Source organism: Ranitomeya imitator, chromosome 3 (genome assembly GCF_032444005.1).
Source record: "Ranitomeya imitator isolate aRanImi1 chromosome 3, aRanImi1.pri, whole genome shotgun sequence".
Taxonomy (NCBI): Eukaryota; Metazoa; Chordata; class Amphibia; order Anura; family Dendrobatidae; genus Ranitomeya; species Ranitomeya imitator.
The window spans coordinates 579,674,792-579,689,288 of record NC_091284.1 but is presented as its reverse complement, the minus strand read 5'-3'; the positions used below and the strand labels follow the sequence as shown (position 1 = coordinate 579,689,288).

The 14,497-nt window shown below is 48.5% G+C and overlaps 1 protein-coding gene across 5 annotated transcripts in view; it reads left to right on the top strand.

Annotated features, from left to right (window-relative positions):
- FARP1 (FERM, ARH/RhoGEF and pleckstrin domain protein 1) overlaps positions 1-14,497 on the top strand; it is a 323,139-nt gene that overhangs the window by 289,458 nt on the left and 19,184 nt on the right. For 4 of the 5 annotated variants that reach the window (XM_069758006.1, XM_069758005.1, XM_069758004.1 and 1 more), the window contains exon 26: positions 2,388-2,539. In XM_069758006.1, coding sequence (XP_069614107.1) covers positions 2,388-2,539 — 152 coding nt within the window. Of the gene's footprint in view, positions 1-2,387; positions 2,544-14,497 lie in introns of those variants that run through there. The other variant, XM_069758007.1, reaches the window with a different exon arrangement.

The following is a 14,497-nucleotide window of genomic DNA, read 5'->3' as shown; positions in this document are numbered from 1 at the left end:
AGGTTTGGTGCGGATTTCGACTGCATTTTTACACCTGCAGATTCCAATTAAGGAACAGGTGTAAAACGCAGCGGAATCCGCACAAAGAATTGACATGCTGCGGAAAATACAACGCAGCGTTTCCACGCGGTATTTTCTGCAGCATGTGCACTGCGGATTTGGTTTTCCATATGTTTACATGGTACTGTACACTGCATCGAAAACTGCTGCAGATCCTCAGCCAATTCCGCAATGTGTGCACATACCCTTATTGCAACTGACCGCCGGCTCAGCAGCCTCTACCACCCAGTAGATGCGCACTGATGCCCCTATAACAATAATGCTTCTTAAGTTCCCACTTAATATGCAAATTGCCTCTTCTGAGAAAAAGAGGACTTGAACTCTATAGCGCCACCTGTTGGAAGTAGCGATCCTACAAGTCACAATCAACCCTTTAACGGGTCGTGCAAGTTCCCACTTGACATTTAATAATGTCCCCTGAGTCCCCCATGTACAGTAACAATGGCCCCAGCATCGCTGATGTCAGCAGGCGGTCATGTGACGACTTTTTCGGCTATTGAAAGAAACCAAACCTTTCTAGTTGACACAAGCACATAGTAAACATGGGGCGGCATGACAGCCTGATGACGCCAGTGATATTGGGAGCTCATGACAGCAGGCGCTCTGTGTCATGATTTGGCAGTCTGCTTATTATTAAATTATTAAAGCACCACTCTAGCAGGGCTTTTTTCCACTGCTGGAGTGGTGCCCAGTCATATACTCATCCTCCGCCCTATTCACCGCTTTTTGGCACCGCTCCGGTCCCACGGCTACATCTTGTGAGCACAGCTTCTGATTGTCCAGACTTTAGAAGCTACATCACAAGCGCTCAATTTAAGTCTATGAGGGCCAGGAAGAGGCGAGAACAAGGCCAGAAAGAGGCTCTTATAGACTCACATTGATTAGTGACCTCCGTAGCACTCCATGAAACACTGGAGCAGAGGACAGGTCACAAACTCAACGAGATGGACCTAAGTGGTGTGGTGGCAAAAACAGATGAAAATGCTGGAAGGTGAGTATCACACAGTTGGTCTTGGATTGAGGCTATGTGCCCACGTTGCGGATTCGTGTGCGGATTTTTCCTCGCAGATTTTGAAAAATCCGCAGGTAAAACGCAATGTGTTTTTACCTGCGGATTACCCGTGGATTTCCAGCATTTTTTGTGCGGATTTCACCTGCAGTTTCCTATAAAGGAATAGGTGTAAAACACTGCGGTATCCGCACAAAGAATCGCCATGCTGCGGAAAATACACTGCAGCGTTTGCGCACCTTTTTTTCCGCAGCATGTGCACTGGGAATATTGTTTTCCATAGGTTTACATGGTACTGTAAACTGCATGGAAAACTGCTGCGAATCCGCAGAGTCAAATCCACAACGTGTGCACATTCCCTTAAAGCGCCATATAACAAAAAATGCTGGAGTCGTGCTTTAAATGTGATGCAGTTCATGGATTACCCAGCTGGTAAGTATAATAAGCCCCCTACCTGCCCATCCCAGAGAACAACTATTGCATGTGATGGAGTGCACATAATCTCGTAACAAAACCGTATAATAATCGGCCCCCCAGTGCCATCGCCCCTCACCCACCTCAGCCTTCACAATACCCTTATCTTCTTACATTCACCTCCCCCAGTGCCCTGTCCCCCTCCCCCACAACACCCCCATCCTCTCACATTTACCCCCTTGTGACTATGACATGCCTATCAATGTAATACATTTTATCCCCACTTACCAATGAAGCTTGCAGCAGGACCAGGAAGTATCTGAATAAAATGCAGGTGGTCACTAGGACCCAGCGTGCATGCCCTAAGCCAATCCAAGCGTGCACATGGAGGGAAGAAACCTGCAGCCTGGGAGAAGCTCCTGAGGTTGGTCAGCACAATGCAGGAGGGAGATTCTGCAACTAACCACTGTCCGACCAGCGTGCAGAATCTCCCCCCCCCCCCCCCCCCCCCGCTACTGCCAGGACAAACTGATGGAAAGGGCAGAGCACACCGAAACTGGCACACAACAGTACCTTACGTTGTCTAATGGCCATGAATGGTACGGCAGCTTTCCCCTTCCACACCATGGTGGACGGAGCTGCCAGGTAGGCCACCCCAGTATGTTCCACTCCTGATTTTGGCTTACACAATCAGAGAAGTGTAATAGAAGCCGGTGCACCACTTCTGTATTTGTCACCCACTTCTGGTTCTGGCTTTACAGTGCATCACGGTGCCAGGAGTCCGTGATTGATGCCCTATACTAAGGAGAGCTTACCAATTATAAAGTCCCAGGAAGGAAAGGAAAATCATTAGTACTGTGATATTAAGGAGATGGTCATGTATATTGTATGTTCTTCTTTTCAGGACAGCCACCCACTAGCCAGTTTGCCATTGTTGGGGTACTCACTCACCATTCCCTCTGAATCAGAGAATATTCACAAGGATTACGTCTTTAAGCTGCACTTCAAGTCTCATGTCTACTACTTCAGGGCCGAAAATGAATACACCTTTGAAAGGTAACTGTAAAGGACTGTGTCTTTCACTGCTGAATTAGCGTAGTGTTTTATAGGTACAGTAGCCGCATTTTCTATGGTGGTTCGCAGTATATGAAGTCTGTCACACTCCACTTAAAAATACAACCTTTCCTTTTACAGGAAATTATGGCACCAAAAATACAAATATGTTATTTTCCAACATGACTGGAAAAATCCACAAACCAAACGTGATGTCCACAAGAAGATAGTATTTTTTTATATCTGGCATTGCAAATCCTCAGCATTCACGTTATTGAAACTAAATTGCAGTACCAGTCACAACCCACCATCTTTCCTTGGGGAAAAATAGACAAACCCTTTTATTTTAGGTCTTAGACCATCATTTTTACACTGCTACATGAAAAAATGAGGAACAACTGCATATTAATGCCCAGAGTACTGATTGAAGACACAAACCATTTTACATGTAATTGCCATTTCTTTATCGCTTCATTGGGGGACACAGGTAACCATGGGTGTATGCTGCTGCTGCTAGGAGGCTCACACTATGCAAAAAAAGGAAAATAGCTCCTCCTTCACAGGATACACTCACCGACAGGCACCAAGTACCTCAGTTTGTGCTTAAGGTACCGTTACACTAAACGATTACCAACGATCACGACCAGCGATACGACCTGGCTGTGATCATTGGTAAGTCGTTGTGTGGTCGCTGGGGAGCTGTCACACAGACAGCTCTCTCCAGCGACCAACAATCAGGGGAAAGACTTCGGCATCGTTGAAACTGTCTTCAACTATGCCGAAGTCCCCGGGTAACCAGGGTAAACATCGGGTTACTAAGTGCAGGGCCGCGCTTAGTAACCCGATATTTACCCTGGTTACCATTGTAAAAGTAAAAAAAGAAAACAGTACATACTCACATTCCGATGTCTGTCACGTCCCCCGCCGTCAGCTTCCCGCACTGACTGTGTCAGCACCGGCCGTAAAGCAGAGCACAGCAGTTTTACAATGGTAACCAGGGTAAATATCGGGTTACTAAGCGCGGCCCTGCGCTTAGTAACCCGATGTTTACCCTGGTTACAAGTGAACACATCGCTGGATCGGCGTCACACACGCCGATCCAACGATGACAGCGGGTGATCAGCGAACAAAAAAAGGTCCTGATCATTCCCCAGCGACCAACGATCTCCCAGCAGGGGCCTGATCGTTGGTCGCTGTCACACATAACGAGATCGTTAGCGGGATCATTGCTATGTCACAAAAAGCATGACGTTGCAATGCTATCGTTAACGATATCGTTATGCGTGAAGGTACCTTTAGTGTCTGTAGGAGGCGGACCTGGATCTGTTCCCAGATCCGCAGCTAATCCTTTTTTCCTTACAGGTATTGTTGTGTTTTATTAACATTTTCCCTTTGTCTTTCAGATACAGCTTCAGGGAAACAGGGTGTAATTTCTCACCCTGCCTTCCCATATTATGAGGCTGAGCGAGCAGTGTGGTGTCACCCACATCGCAACTCTCAGGCCCGCAGGCAGGACATTATCCCCTGTCACCTTCATGGGTGCTCCAGGGCCAGCATTCCGGTGGCCAGTCCTTGCCATTTCCCTCCTCCCCCTCTCCTCGGAGAGGGCTGAGAGGAAGACGGTGGTCACCAGCGGTGACCTCCCCCCTTTTCTGAAGGGGTTGATGCCATCTTCTACACTGTTCGGAGACAGTGTGGGAAGAAGGATTTTCGTCTACAGCGACCCTCTCCACAAGGGCCCCTGGATGATCCTCACCTCATCTCCAAGTGGAGCCGGACATCTCTAAAGGTACCAGCAGTATGTCACGCATTATGCGCTCCGTCCCTACACCGGGTCCGAGGTGTCCGCGCCTTTTTGTTTTCACATGGCGCGTTCCCTTTGCGGGTATATCGCTGCCCGGAACCTTCTCTTTCTCTGCCTCACACTTTACCCGCGTCAGGACGCTGCACAGTATATGGCGTCACTGAACGACAGCGGCCATTTTTTCTTCATTCCCCCTCCTTTTATCCTGGCCAGAGCCACGCCTCCGCACTAAGCGCGCGTATTTATCGCGCTTTCTCCCCCATCATGGGATCTCCTCTCTACCCGGTGCACTACTCTGGTGGCATAACCAATAGAAGGGGCCCCTATTCCCTTATGCCATGAGACGTGGCCAATTTTCATGCCCGGACTAGGACTTATGTTAATGCCTTTTTTCCGGTTCTGTCTCTGCGGGTGCCGAGCCTTCGCATAATGCCATATCCTCTGCTGATTTAGCCCCCGGTTTTGGGCCTTCTCCAGACTCTTGTGCAGCCACGCCCCCTTACTGGGCCACGGCCACTCAGCGGTCGCCTTCCACTTATCCACGCCTCCTTGCTGGACCCTCGGCCAATCAGGGCATGCCGCACGCTTAGGCTCTCCCCCCCCCCACCCCCCCTTCGATAAGCGCGTTTCCTTGGCATAATGAGAGAGTGTGTTTTTCTCTATCCCTCTCTCCCGATCACCCGAGACATGCCCCCCGCATAGTGTGTCTCTGTCTGCAAGGCATGTGAAGATTCGTGCAGTGTGTGTCACCATCGACTTCCGGCTCCAAAGGGCACAGCAGGCGTCCATCACTAACCTGCACTGGATCTGGGGGACTCTGCAGCCTGAACAGTCACAGCGCCGTCTCTGTTATCAGATAGGACCAGCCCAGACTGGTTATTTTCTCACTTCACAAGGGCTTAGCTCTCCCCAGCAGTAGCCCTAGTCCCTCACGCTTGCCCTATCTCTGGGAGGCCCATTCCTGTCCATATAATCCACGACGCCTGTGCCATGTGTTAAAGAGAAGTGGCATTCGGACTAGCCCGGGATGACAGCACTCCCCTCCCTCCAGAGTGGGCTGTTGCCATGTCACAGTCGGTCTCAGACCTGACAAAGATTCATAGTCCCAGGTCCTGGAGCGACTTCCACGTTTGTCTTCTGCCACCAGTTCTCCGAACACCTCTCACAGTGATTCGCACGCACCTGACCGCGTCCTTACCAGGGTCAAATCGGGTACAAAGCAAAGAAGCGGGCTCCTCTCCATGCACCCTCATCGGTCTTCTGCCACCAGTGCTACGAACGCCTCTCACTGTGATTTGCACGCACCTGACCCCGACCTTACCAGGGAAAATCGGGTACAAAGCAAAAGAAGCTGGTTCCTCCCCATGCCCCCTCCTCGGAGGTGGCCTTTTGGGTCGGATATGGATTCCCAGTCTCAGTCCTATACTGACCAGACCTAAAAGATGCAAGATATGCTCTTTCGCCTCATCTTTGCAGATTGCCCAAATTCTGAACCTAATGGAAGACGAGGCACCTGCTCAGGAGCACTCCGTTGTCTTCAAACAGAAGAACAGTAAAATGTCCTTCCCGGCATTTCCCTAATCACAGGGAATGTGTGATGATTATGTCTAAACACTGGGGAACACCCTGAAAAGCGCTTCCCAGTAAGGAAGAAGATATTAATTCTCTATCCCTTTAGCCCACACCTTGGTGATAAATGGGCAAAATACCCTAATGTGGATCCGCCAGATTCTCGCCTGTCATCCAAAACAGTCTTATCTCTGCTGAACAGTGCATCTCTTAAGGATTCTGAGGATAGACAGATTGAATCATTGGCTAAGTCAGCCTTTGAATCAGCTGGCGCCTCTCTCTGTCCCATATTTGCCTCCACCTGGGTATCAAAATCCATGTCTGCCTGGGCAAGAATGCTTTGTTAGGGTATTCTAGGCTTCTTCGGATGAGATGCCAAATCGGGTAGATCAGACTGCCCATGCCGGCAAATGTCTCGTGACTGCTTCCTTTTGATGTGGCTGGTTGATCCGCCGCGGCTACCAGCAACATCGCTGCTATACGCCACATTCTCTGCTCTCTGGTTTTGCCTTCCAAGGCCCTAGACCTTTTGGATCCAGGCTGGATCAAATAATTTTGGATGTCCCGGCGGGAAAAGCACCTCGCTTCCCCAGTCCAAGTCTAAAGTCTTTTTAATAGAAAAAGGTTGCCTCAATCTCAAGACAAATAGTGACTTCTGGCTACAAATTAGACTTTTCTTCTCCTCCGGGAAGACGTTTCCTTCTGTCTTGCCCACCAAGACATACGTCGCAGGCCCCAGGGGTTCTTCAGGCCGTCTTTTTCCTTACCACGCACAGGAGTGATCGTACCCGTCCCCAAGAATCAAAGTTTTTTTGGGGGGGGGGTTCTACTCTATTCTTTTCATAGTCCCGAAGAAAGATGGGCCGGCCCTTCGATTTTTGGACCTCAAGCGATTGAAATGTCACGTTCGGATCTGCCTTTCAGGACCGAGTCCCTACATTCGGTAATGACTTCCATGGAACCGGGACAATTTCTGCACTTTTTTGTTTGTGTTCAGCATCAGAAGTACCTATGGTTTGCGATCCAGGAGGATCTTTATCAGTTCACGGCCCTCCCTGTCGACCTGGCCTCTGCTCCCAGACTATTCACGTCATGACAGCGGTCATGGACATCCTTCATTCCAAGGGGATTCTCATTTTTCCCTACTTGGACGATCTTCTGATCAAGGAACCGTCCCACCGAGCTGCGACCAGAGTCTTCAGTTTTCTCTGGACGCTATGGTCCATCTCGGCTGGATTATCAACAGAGAGAGGTTCTTCCTCACCCTTGCCCAGCATCTGGGGTTTCTAGGTTTAAGGTTCGACACGACCCAAGCCCGTGTCTTCGTTCTAACAGAGAGGTTTTCTTTCCTCTTCCAGGGGACCCGTACTCTAAAGTGACCACCTTCTCTCCTCCTTTGGTCTTGCAGGAGAGTTCTAGGGAAAAGGATTGCTGCCGTGGAAGCTTTTCCTTTTGCCCATTTCCATACCCGTCCTCTTCTGCTGGCCTTTTGGTAGCCTTCAAACAAGAGGTCCGTGTCCCCGGACGGTCCCGTGCTTCTACCTCTCTTGGTGAGGCAGTCCCTCACCTGGTGACGCTATCGGCATAAGTCTTATGAAGAAAGTTCTTCCTTCCTCTCCGGTGGCAGGCCAGTCTCCTCAGTTGGGGAGCTGTTTTTTCTTCGTCACACAGCGCTGTGCCGCTGGAATGCCCAAGAGGCCGCTCTCTCCCATCAATCTCCCGGGGATCAGGGCAATTTCCTTTGCTCTTCGCCACTGGCATACCCTCCTTCCGATCCAGCGGGTCCGCATACAGTCGGACAACGCCAGCACATTCTGGGGGTAGAAAATTGGGCAGCTGATTTTCTGAGCCATCAGGTCCTCGCTTCGGGCGAGTGGTCGCTCAGCCCCGCCATCTTCACCCAGATATGCAGAAATGGGGCTCCCCGGACGTCGTCATGGCGGCTCAGGTGAACCACAAGGTTTCTGGGTTCATTGCCAGGTCCCGGGATCCGCTAGCCATCTGTTACAGGGCTCGAGTAATATCGTGGTCACAATTCCAACTGCCTTATTTTTTTCCGCCTCTCCCTTTGACCCGAGAGTCGTGAAAGGGTTTAAGGCAGAAGGGATCCCTGTAATCCTGATAGCTCAACTGGCCAAGAAGTGCCTGGTGAACATACTCAAGGATGCCCCCTGGAAGCTTCCAGGCCATCCAGATCCTCTCTCATAGCACCCTCTTCCACCAGAGTTCACAGTCTGAGTTTAAGAGCATGGCCGTTTAGGCCGTAGTCCTGAGGGAGGTTGTTTTTTTTTTTCATCAGGTCACTCAGACCATGTTTAGGGCCAGAAAACCAGCATCCTTGCTTATCTACTACAGATACTAAAAGGCTTTCTTCTGGAGTGTGTGAGGACAAGGGTTTGGTCCCTATGTCCTGTTCTCTTCCTTCCATTCTTGGTCTTCTATAAGTGGGTCGTGACTCTTGTCTGTCGTTCTGTCAATTATTTTCCATCGAAATTTAGCTTCTCTTTCCCAGGTAAAGACCTTTCTTCAAGGAGTCGCCCACCTGGCAGCTCCTTTTTGTCTTCTGATAGATCCATGGGATTTTATCCTAGTCTTTGGCATCCTCCAGCTGAGCCCATTCAAGACATCACGTTTTCTCGCCTGTTATGGAAAGTGGTCTTCTTAGTCCATCAGGAGAGTTCCCGAGTGAGCGGCATTGTCCTGCCATTCCTTGTTCCTGATTCTACATCAGGACAAGGTAGTTCTCAGGCCTTTTCCTTTCTTCCTATCTAAGGTGGTCTTTTCATTTCACATTAATGAAGACATTGTCCTTCTCTCTCTGTGTCTCTGTCTGGTCCATCCCCCTGGAGAAGTCCCTCCACAAGATGGATCCCATCAGAGCTATCCGAGTCTACTTTCCAAGCACTGATCCCTTTCGTCAATCTGATGCCCTGTTCGTCATCTCTGAAGGTCGCTGTAAAGGACTCCCAGCTTCTCCGTTCACTATTGCTATTGGATTCGTTCTGCAATAATGGAGGCATACCGCATTCAGGATGTTCAACCTCCTCTGGGGATGAAGGCTCACTTCGCTCGACTTTGGGGTTTCCTGGACTGTTTTTTACCAGGCTTTGGCTTTCCAGATTGTAAGGCCGTGACCTGGTCGCTTTTACAGGGTTCATAACGATGCCTCGTCTGTTGCAGGCCTGGGAAGGAAGGTGCTACAAGTGGCGGTTATGCAACGGCTGACCTGAGTCTGTCTTTTTCTTTGCATCTTTCCTGTTTCCCCACCCTAGGGACTGCTTTGGGACATCCCATGGTTACCTGGGTCCCCCAATGAAGCGATAAAGAAAGAGGGATTTTTGGTACTCACCGTAAAATCTTTCTTGGAGCCTTCATTGGGGGACACAGCACCCTCCCTAATTGTTTGTGCCATCATTGGGCCTGTGCGCCATTCGTTATTGGTCGATACATATGTTCAGTTTTTGGTTGCTTCTCCTACTGCTTTAACACTAACTGAGGTACTTGGTGCCTGTCGGTGGGTGTATCCTGCGAAAGAGGAGCTATTTTCCTTTTTTTTGCATAGTGTCAGCCTCCTAGCGACAGCAGCTTACACCCATGGTTACCTGTGTCCCCCAATGAAGGCTCCAAGAAAGAGATTTTTACAGTGAGTACCAAAAACCCCTTTTTTTGTCAGGCCTTTTCACACGTTCGGTTTTCAAACATGCATGCACCCAGACAAAAATGTGCTCACTTTTCAAAAGGATAGCTCGCACATGTAACATGGATGACATCCCTATGCTGTCTGTTTTAAAAGAGCGCCCATTCTTTAGAATTGGTGACTGCAATTTGGACCAAAGTAGGACCTTTAAAATGAGCCATAGAATATAAGGTGCTGTTTAACCCCTTAACGACCGCCAATACGCCTTTTAACGGCGGCAGTTAAGGGTACTTAAACCACAGTGCCGTTAATTAATGGCGCTGTGGAAAAAGAGTATAGCTGTTGTGAATTCTGTGGCTGAATTCACTCCTGTGGTCACAAGTGGTACTGCAGCTTCTGGGCTTCCTCCCTCAGGTGTTCTGGTGAGCTCGTTGGCTGCCTTGTTATTTAACTCCACCTGATTCTGTCTTCCTTGCTCCTTGTCAATGTTCCAGTGTTGGATCTGAGCTTCTGGATCTTTCCTGTGGCCTGCTGCTCTGCTTAGATAAGTGCTTCTTTGCTTTTGTTGCTGTTTTTTCTGTCCAGCTTGTCTATTCGTTTTTGCTGGAAGCTCTGAGACGCAAAGGGTGTACCGCCGTGCCGTTAGTTCGGCACGGTGGGTCTTTTTGCCCCCTTTGCGTGGTTTTTTGCTTTAGGGTTTTTTGTAGACTGCAAAGTTCTCTTTGCTATCCTCGCTCTATCTAGAATATCGGGCCTCACTTTGCTGAATCTATTTCATCCCTACGTTTTGTCTTTTCATCTTGCTAACAGTCATTATATGTGGGGGGCTGCCTTTTCCTTTGGGGTATTTCTCTGAGGCAAGTCAGGCTTGTATTTCTATCTTCAGGCTAGTCAGTTCCTCAGGCTGTGCCGAGTTGCATAGGTAGTGTCAGGCGCAATCCACAGCTGCCTTTAGTTGTGTGTAGGATAGGTTCAGGTATTGCGGTCTACAGAGATTCCACGTCTCAGAGCTCGTTCTATTGTTTTTGGGTTTTTGTCAAATCACTGTATGTGCTCTGATTACTGGCACACTGTGTTACTGGATTGCCTTCATAACATATAGCGCCCCCAGAGTCGGAATTTATCTGGGGTCTCGGTTGCCGGGGGTAGCCGAGACCCCAGAGAACATGATTCGGGTTGGTTTTTACCGACTCCCGGGTTGCGATCGCCGGTAAATAACCGTTTACCGGCGGGCGCAAAAAAAAAACGCTGCGATTTCCCATTTAATTTCTCTGTCCTCCGATGTGATCGCACATCAGAGGACAGAGAAATGGGGTCCCCGATACTCACCCATCTCCCCCGATGCTCCTTGTGGCTCCCGATGGGCGCCGCCATCTTTTACGGGAAGTGCGCCAGCAGATCTTTGGGGTCTCGGCTGCCGGGGGTAGCCGAGACCCCGAAGAACATGATCGGGGTCAGTTTTTACCGACCCCTGTTTTGCGATCACCGGTAATTAACCGTTTACCGGCGACCGCAAAAAGAAAAAAAGCGGCATGTCATTCTCTGTCCTCTGATGTGAGGACAGAGAAATAGGGGGATACGGGGACCCTGTCATACTTACCGGTGTCCCTGGGTCCTCCTGCATCCCCTCCTGGCCGCCGGCTTCTTCCTCCAGGAAGAAAATGGCGGGCGCATGCGCAGTGCGCCCGCCCTGATGTGCCGGCATGTATTTCTATTTTCCAATTAGGGTTAGGGTTGGGGCTAGAGTTAGGGCTAGGGTTGGGGCTAAAGTTAGGGTTAGGGTTTGGGGCTAGAGTTAGGGCTAGGGTTGGGGCTAAAGTTAGGGGTAGGGCCAAAGTTAGGGTTAGAGTTGGGATTAGGGTTAGGGTTGGGATTAGGATTGGTATTAGGGTTAAGGTTGGGGTTAGGGTTGAGATTATGATTTGGGGTGTGTTGGGCTTAGGGATTTGATTAGGGTTGGGATTAGGGTTAGGGGTGTTTTGGTGTTAGGGTTGTGATTAGGGTTATGGTTAGGGTTGGGATTTAGGGTTAGGGGTGTTTTGGGGTTAGGGTTTTGATTAGGTTTATGGATTGGGTTGGGATTAGCGTTAGGGGTGTGTTGGGGTTACAGTTGGAGTTAGAATTGGGGGGTTTCCACTGTTTAGGTACATCAGGGGGTCTCCAAACGCGACAGCCAATTTTGTGTTCAAAAAGTCAATTGGTGCTCCCTCCCTTCTGAGCTCTGCCGTGCGCCCAAAGAGTGGTTTACCCCCACAAATGGGGTATCAGCATACTCAGGACTGATTGGACAACAACTTTTGGGGTCCAGTTTCTCCTGTTACCCTTGCGAAAATAAAAAAAAAATGGGGCTAAAAAATGATTTTTGTGGGGAAAAATGATTTTTTATTTTCATGGCTCTGCGTCAAACTTCTGTGAAGCACTTGGTCGTTCAAAATGCTCACCACATATCTAGATAAGTTCCTTTGGGGGTCTAGTTTCCAAAATAGGGTCACTTGTGGGGGGTTTCTACTGTTTAGGTACATCAGGAGCTCTGCAAATGCAACATGACGCCCGCAGACCATTCCATCAAAGTCTGCATTTTAAAACGTCACTACTTCCCTTCCGAGCCCCGATGTGTGCCCAAACAGTTGTCCCCCCCACATATGGGGTATCAGCGTACTCAGGACAAACTGGGCAACAAATTTTGGGGTCCAATTTCTTTTGTTACTTTTGAGAAAATAATAAATTGCAAACTAAAAAATCATTTTTGAGGGGAAAAAAAGGATTTTTTATTTTCACGGCTCTACGTTCTAAATTTCTGTGAAGCACTTGGGGGTTCAAAGTGCTCACCACACATCTAGATAAGTTCCTTAATGGGTTTAGTTTCCAAAATGGGGTCACTTGTGGGGGGTTTCCACTGTTTAGGCACATCAGGGGCTCTCCAAACGCAACATGGCATCCGATCTCAATTCCAGCCAATTCTGCATTGAAAAAGCCAAACGGAACTCCTTCTCTTCCAAGCTCTGCCTTGCAGCCAAACTGTGGTTTACCCCCACATGTGGGGCATTGGCATACTCAGGACAAATTGCACAACAACTTTTGGGGTCTGATTTCTCCTGTTACCCTTGTGAAAATAAAAATTTGGGGGCGAAAAGATCATTTTTGTAGAAAAAATGCGATTTTTTTTTTTATTTTTATTTCCTCGGCTCTACGTTATAAACTTCTTTGAAGCACCTGGGGATTTAAAGTGCTCACCACACATCTAGACAAGTTCCTTAAAGGGTCTAGCTTCCAAAATGAGGTCACTTGTGGGGGGGTTTCCACTGTTTAGGCACATCAGGGGCTCTCCAAACGCGACATGGCGTCCGATCAATTCCAGCCAACTCTGCATTGAAAAAGTCAAATGGGGCTCCTTCTCTTCCAAGCCCTGCCATGCGCCCAAACAGTGGTTTACCCCCACACATGGGGTATCGGCGTATTCAGGAGAATTTGCACAACACATTTTGTGGTTCATTTTCTCTTTTTACATTTGTGAAAATAAAATAAATTGGTTCTGAAGTAAAATGTTTGCAAAAAAAGATAAATGTTAATTTTTTCCTTCCACATTGTTTCAGTTGCTGTGAAGCACGTCAAGGGTCAATAAACTTCTTGAATGTGGTTTTGAGCACCTTGAGGGGTGTAGTTTTTAGAATGGTGTCAAGTTTGGGTATTTTCTGTCATGTACACCCCTCAAAGTGACTTTAAATGTGTGAGATGGTCCCTAAAAAAAAATGGTTTTGTAAATTTTGTTGTAAAATGAGAAATCGCTGGTCAACTTTTAACCCTTATAACTTACTAACATAAAAAAATGTTTCCAAAATTGTGCTGATGTAAAGTAGACATGTGGGAAATGTTATTTATTAACTATTTTGTGTGACATATCTCTCTGATTTAAGGGCATAAAAATTCAAGGTTGGAAAATTGCAAAATTTTAAAAATTTGCCATGTTTCCGTTTTTTTCATAAATAATTGCATGTAATATTGAAGAAATGTTACCTCTAACATGAAGTACAATATGTCACGAAAAAACATTCACAGAATCAGCGGGATCCGTTAAAGCATTCCAGAGTTAAAACCTCATAAATTGACAGTGGTCAGAATTGTATAAATTATCTCGGTTATTAAGTACCAAATTGGCTCTGTCACTAAGGGGTTAAAAAGCTGAAGGCACGCCTACACCAAAAAGGAACACATCACTTAACCCCTTCCCGACCTTTGACGCACCGTATGCGTCATGAAAACCCGTGCCAATCCGACCTGTGACGCAGCATATGCGTCATGGCCGGATTGGGCTCCTGCAGGCCGGGTGAAAGGGTTAACTGTAATTTCACCTGGCCTGCAGGGACAGGAGGAGTTGTACTTTAGCCCAGGGGGGGTGGCTTCACCCCCCTGTGGCTACGATCACTCTGATTGGCTGTTGAAAGTGAAACTGCCAATCAGAGCGATTTGTAATATTTCACCTAAAAAACTGGTGAAATATTACAATCCAGCCATGGCCGATGCTGCAATATCATCGGCCATGGCTGGAAACACTGATGTGCCCCCACCCCACCGATCGCCCCCCAGCCCTCCGATCTGTGGTCCGCTCCCCTCCGTCCTGTGCTCCGCTCTCCCGTCCTCTTGTCCGCTCCCCCCGTGCTCCAATCCCACCCCCATGCTCCAATCCACCCCCCCTGCACTCCGATCCACCCCCCCGCACACCGATCCAACCCCCCGTGTTACGATCCACCCCCCCATGCTCCGATCCACACCCTCCCCGTGCTCCGACGCCCCCCACCCCGTGCCCTGATCCCCCCCCCCTTATACTTACCTACAGATTCGTTCCAATGTGAATTTTGATCACTGTGATAGGTTTTATCACAGTGATCAAAATAAAAAAAAACAGTAAATGACCCCTTCCCCTTTGTCACCCCCATAGGTAGGGACAATAATA